Source organism: Drosophila innubila, chromosome X, assembly GCF_004354385.1.
Source record: "Drosophila innubila isolate TH190305 chromosome X, UK_Dinn_1.0, whole genome shotgun sequence".
Taxonomy (NCBI): Eukaryota; Metazoa; Arthropoda; class Insecta; order Diptera; family Drosophilidae; genus Drosophila; species Drosophila innubila.
Window position 1 is genome coordinate 36043899 of NC_047626.1, and position 6000 is coordinate 36049898.

Consider the following 6000-nt stretch of genomic DNA (forward strand, 5'->3'; position numbering starts at 1 on the left):
TTGGTTTCACTTTAATTTTATTCTAAGCATGCCAAATTCATCCATTTGTCTCTACCGAATTAGAACTCAGTGGCTCAATGTGAAGTAAACTCATTCCGCAAAATCTGGCCGAAAGTGAAAACCCGAAGAGGTAAAGGAAATTCATTTCCGCAAAACCTAGCCGAAAGTAAAAACAGGAACAAGCCTGATAGTTCTCAAAAGAATGAAAAATGCAGTTAAAGTGCCTTCCCTTGCACATACTCTTGCTACTTTTATTCTTTTCTTACGTACAAAAACTTTAATGTGACCGGATTTCAGAAACAACAAATTTGTGTCCGGGTTTCAGAATATTTCATATTTGAAGAAGTTTACTCATTAAATATTTGAACAAAAGTGTCTTGAATTTTAAAAAGGATCTGTTTAATTTTACAAAAACAGTCGTAATCAAATAACAACCTAACGTTTTCCATAGTACAACTAACCACTTTTCTATTCACTTATGCCAAACCACAAAATTAAAGCTTGCAATGTTTCCCACCAATTTCACAATAAAAGTATCTGGTATAAAATCGGTTGATTTGATCACTTTTGGACTCTTAGGTCGGTCCGGTACACAATATTATATAGCTGCTATAGGAACAATTGGTCGAAAAATCCACAGTTCTTATGCTTCTCAGCAGTTGCTAGGAAATAATTTTAGAAACATAGTTCATTGCCGAAATATTCTTATAATTCTTCGTATTTTAAGATTTTTTTTGTATTGGTGTATTGTATTGGTGACAATCGCATGTAAATACGTAGCTTTGCATGTGTTTAGATATGTACATATGTGCTCGATCTGGCACAGACCAAATTTATATCTGCACACTGGGTCAAATCACGAAATATTTGGCATAAAGTAAAAAATTTCATGGTAATAAAACAAAATTTTAGTATAACATAATCAAAGTAAATACTTTATCTATGAACAATTGATAATTATTTTCGGTATTACTGCAACCGTACAGGTGTTTTCTTCAAAGTCAGGTGTTTAGTCAGCTGTTTGCATTGATAAAATTGGCGTGAAAATAGAGATGTCATCAATTAATTTCTCATAAAATCTGGCAGCACTCATCATTTCTGTATGCATATAAGTGGCTTGAGTTGACCGACGAAAAAACCGATGGAATAGGACTATTTCCATCGGTGAGCGTCGGGTTTAAACCGACCCTTTACAATGTTGTGTGTCCACACGACACCGACGGCTTTTTAGTAAAAAGTGTCGGTGAAAAAATCCTCGTCTGACGCTCGCTTTAACAATTGCTATTTGTCATTTTCTGTGGAGTAAAAACTAGCTTTCTGCGGGTTTCTGCGATCTGTAATGTATGTTAAAATAAAGTACAGTGTCTTTTAATTAATGTTTGCAATGCGTTTTGCGGCTTTTTTGGTACTTTCAATTTGCATATAAGCTTGAGTTCTCTCATGCAACGACTCTCATCGTTTAATCGACAATACCCGAATATATATGTAGTTTTGACCACCTAAAAATTAGTCATAATTCACTTAATATTTATATGTTTTCATATTTATGACTATTTTACGTTAACAGAATTAATTAAAACCTCAATTTCCATGGCAATTTTCTTTTTACATTAAGATTACGTATTCTTAATGTGATCTTATATGGGCGGTCAGGGTAGGAGTGGTCAAATTAACTCCAAATTTTGTTTACATATTTTGCTTACTTTATTTATTAAATATGCCAAGATTCAACTTGATATCTGCATTTTTCGACTTTATGAAAAAATTTCGCGGTTTGAACCAGTGTGCTTTGTTAGTTACTTGCTCCCTTTTTAAATAATGCTTTTTTTATAATGTGCTGTCTCTTTCGAATAGGTGACCAATCAAAACTGGAATAAGATGCGCTACATGCCATTGAATCAATATCCACCACCGTATCCTCAACGTCAACGTGGCCCACACATCGGCGGCCCCGGTCAGCAGTTCCCGGGCGGTACAACTGGCAACTTTAATCCCGGCGGCGCTGGATCTGTTAGTGGTGTACCTGTAGCCGGCACTGCTGTCGGTGGCAATGGTACGGCGGGATCCGGCTCTGAACAGTACTCCATGGCAAATGCTGCAGCATCCAACATGCTGCAACAGCAACAGGCCGGAAGTGGTGCTGGTATCAAGCCCGGATCGCAACAACAGATGGGTGTTATGCAACCAGGCATGCAGCAGCAACAACCTTTGCAGCAACAGCAACAAATGATGCAGGTTGTGGCCACTGGTGGTGGAGGCGTAAATAATGCCAACTCACAGAACACACTGCCAGGTGTCGGTGGTGGACCGGGCGCCAATATGATGGGCCCGCCAACACCGCATGCACTGCAGCAGCAGCTGATGCAATCGGCGCGGTCCTCACCACCGATACGGTCTCCGCAGCCAACTCCCTCACCGCGATCTGCGCCATCTCCACGCGGTCCGTCTGCATCGCCGCGCGCTCAGCCTTCACCACATCATGTGATGAGCAGCCATTCACCAGCGCCGCAGGCACCACATGATGGCATGCACAATCACGGCCTCCATCATCAGTCGCCATTACCTGGTGTGCCGCAGGATGTGGGAGTTGGCGGTGTTGGTGTGGGTGTAGGTGTTGGTGTTAGCGTAAATCCTGGTAACATGGGCAATGCCGGCGGCGCCATGCCTGATGCTTCTGATCAACTAACCAAGTTTGTGGAGCGGCTTTAGTGCAACAACAACAACATCAATGCAAACGTCAATGATTGTATCAAGATCTTTCGCAACATTGGAAAACAACCTCAACCGTACATCTACAATCACAATTACCTAACAACTTTTGATGACCGGCGTTAGTATTAATGCTTCTCCGGTTGGTTTGCGCTAAGGATTCTAGGCTGAGAAGATGTAGCCACTGCGTTGTGATTAAATATCCAAAGTTTGGCGGAAAGCCCATGTGTTTATCATTATGTACTTTTCTTATATATAGAAAGATATGTTTACTGTTTTCGGATCTGCACCTCAGATTATGTTATCAAAATCTTTATATTGTCTTGCTGGAGGACTGCATGCATTATATACATAAATATATACACTATAAGTTAAGGATTTGAACAAAGCTCAGACAGCAATTGATTTTGATAATTATTATTATGTATCACATACCATATGCTTATAATATTCATATATATTTATATATATATATTTTTTTCTTTCTATCACTTTTAATCCAAATCATATTTATCAATATTTAGTGCAATCGATTAGGTCACACTCACACATACATACAGCATTCGAAACAGTAAGAACTAGAAATATTACAGATTTTATAAACGTAAAACGTTAAATTTTATTTTTCCTTTATTATACGAAACAAATGTAAACAAAATATTAGAAGCAATGATAAAGATGCTGCGATTACAAAAAAATAAAACATAACTAAGCCAAACAAATACAACAAATTTAGAAAAACAGAAATTTGTTTATGGTATTATAGTATCTGTATGTGTAATACACTTTATTTAATTTAATGCATCTAAAATGTATGCAATTTTACCTAGACTTTTTAAATCAAAAATTTCAATGACCGAATGGTTTATAGAAGTATATTTATTATAATTTTAAAAATGAATTTTTTGTACCTAATTTTAAGCCTAAAAAATATCATTCTTAAACAAGAGACACACAGCAAACGAAACAGAAAAAGAATAATAAAATAATGTATTGAGACTATCAGAACTATCAAATGCATATAGACTATATATGTTGAAGAATGTGTATAGTGTTTTATGGCTAGCAATTTTTAAGCTAAGTTGTTGTCAGTTAATTACCTGCTCCTTATAGGAGCTTGAATTGGGAACACACATGGAAATATTTTTGTATTGATATCACGATCGGCATACATGATTCATATATATATTCAATAAATATGTGTACAATGTTTGTATGCATGCTTCACAAACTAACAACATCACGATAACGCTCCATTTTTTGGTAACTTCCAATTGACAAACAACAATAACAATATATACCAGAAATAGGTAGATATAGTTAAAAAAAAATCAATGACAAACAATTAGAACACCAACAAACTCCACAATTTAAGCAATAGTCAAAATGATTTGTAAACAATAAGATCTATTTGGATATCTAATTACATAGAAATAGCTTGCATACATATGTTTAGTAATTTGTTTTTATTTTAAGCTAGTTGTATTTGCGTAACATTTCTTAAGATATTTTTTAAACTTATAAATTTTTGCCACCAACTGTAAATACATACATTACATAATTTACTTAGTATTTCATTTTGTGATAGCTGGAGAGAAAAACAAACAAGAATCATATTTAAAGAACAAGGGTTTTTAGTTAATTTTTCACCATGTGCTGCGTTCACATTTGTCTTAAAATATCAAGACAAACACACATAATGTTAATTTTATTAATTGCTATTTATAAACACATATAACTTATAAATACATACATATATATATATACATATATAAATAACAATTTATTGGTAGGGAGTTAGCTGTAAGTCAAACACTATTATTAGGTTGTAAGTAGTTTACTTGTAGTCGATGATTTTGATAAGCATTGCAGAATCTGCACATTCTTTTTTTTTAAACAAAAGTTGCTGCCGCCCAAGATTCGTGTACAGACCATGAGATGGAGAGAGAAAGATGTACAGAAGCTTGAAAGAAGAGCAGAGAGAAAAATAATGAAAAAAAGAGAGAAATCGCGTTGAACATTTTGTAAATTATCTATACATACTATACATACATACCAAATTATAAACCGCGCATAAAATGCCTTCAAAATGCGTTAACAGGAAAAGCAACTTTAATTGTAAATTTTCATATGTATGATAATATATTATATGTAGTGACACACTTTGTTATATAGTAAGTCAAATCCAACAGTTTAGATCCTAAGCATTGCAAAAACTTGCATAAAGAAAGTATAGTATATACATTATACGGTTGATGTGTTTTTAAATTGCCCAGTTTGTTATCTTTATAGAGACAAACAACATTAAAACGAAAAAGAGAAAACCACTTACTATAACAATATGGTGTCTGCGTCTGTGCCACCAGCTAGGCGCCCGTACGGCGCCGCACAATCAAAAAAAAAACAAAAAAAACAAAAAAAAAAAAAATAGGATACATTAAAAATCATTTGAGGCCAAGGCGCTGCCGTCGTTGCCTTAGGCTCTTTGCTTGTAAAAATATCGAAACAAACGAAACAGAAACATGACGCTGCCTTTTAATAGTGGCTGTAACGATGAGTTCATCGTGTGCGCACTGCACATGTGCAGTCCTCAAAAAAAAAAAAAAACAACAAAATAAGCAACCGCGTTAACCAAATAGCTACTTCTTTTGCATCTCTTCTGACTTTTGTAATCAGCAGCAATGAACAATGTTTTTATGGAGTGTATGTGTATGGAGAGTGGGTGGGTGGAATGATGGTAATTCATTTTTTAAGACATTTTTTTCTGTTAATTTGTGTGAGCGAGCGAGCACGATAGATGGGAGATAGATAGAGCAAGGGAGAGAGAAAGAGCATATTCCAAAACTATTTGTGATTACAATTATATGTAAATGAAAAGAGAAAGCAACACAAACGCATTAATTATTACGCTAAATGGGGAGTTAAATCATAGTCTATAAGCCTTAGTCTAAAAACAAGCCGGATAACTGGCCACAGATATAAATAGATTTACTTATGTACATACATATACAATTCATAACTGTGTATGTGTGTGTGTGTATATATACATATGGTAAACCGATTCGATCAGTAAAGAAAGGATTGTAAATTATAATGCAAATGATCATTTATTCTAAATACAAGTGGACATAATGCCTACGTTGCTGATATGTTTATTATTATGCGTAAAAATTTAGTTTCTTAAAAGCAAACGACAAAACAAAAACAAATATGTAAATGAAGTAAACAAACAACAAAAGAACAACATAAGTTAAGTTAAGTGTAAACCAAGCCTTAGTAAAAACTAGTTTT

At 34.7% G+C, this 6000-nt stretch overlaps 1 protein-coding gene across 3 annotated transcripts in view; it reads left to right on the forward strand.

Moving 5' to 3' along the window:
- The window catches only part of LOC117793824 (histone acetyltransferase p300), a 36641-nt gene extending 31072 nt beyond the window's left edge, over positions 1–5569 (forward strand). For 2 of the 3 annotated variants that reach the window (XM_034634248.1, XM_034634247.1), the window contains one exon: positions 1855–2709. In XM_034634248.1, coding sequence (XP_034490139.1) covers positions 1855–2709 — 855 coding nt within the window. Of the gene's footprint in view, positions 1–1854 lie in introns of all 3 variants that reach the window. The other variant, XM_034634246.1, reaches the window with a different exon arrangement.
- The last annotated feature ends 431 nt before the right edge of the window (positions 5570–6000 follow it).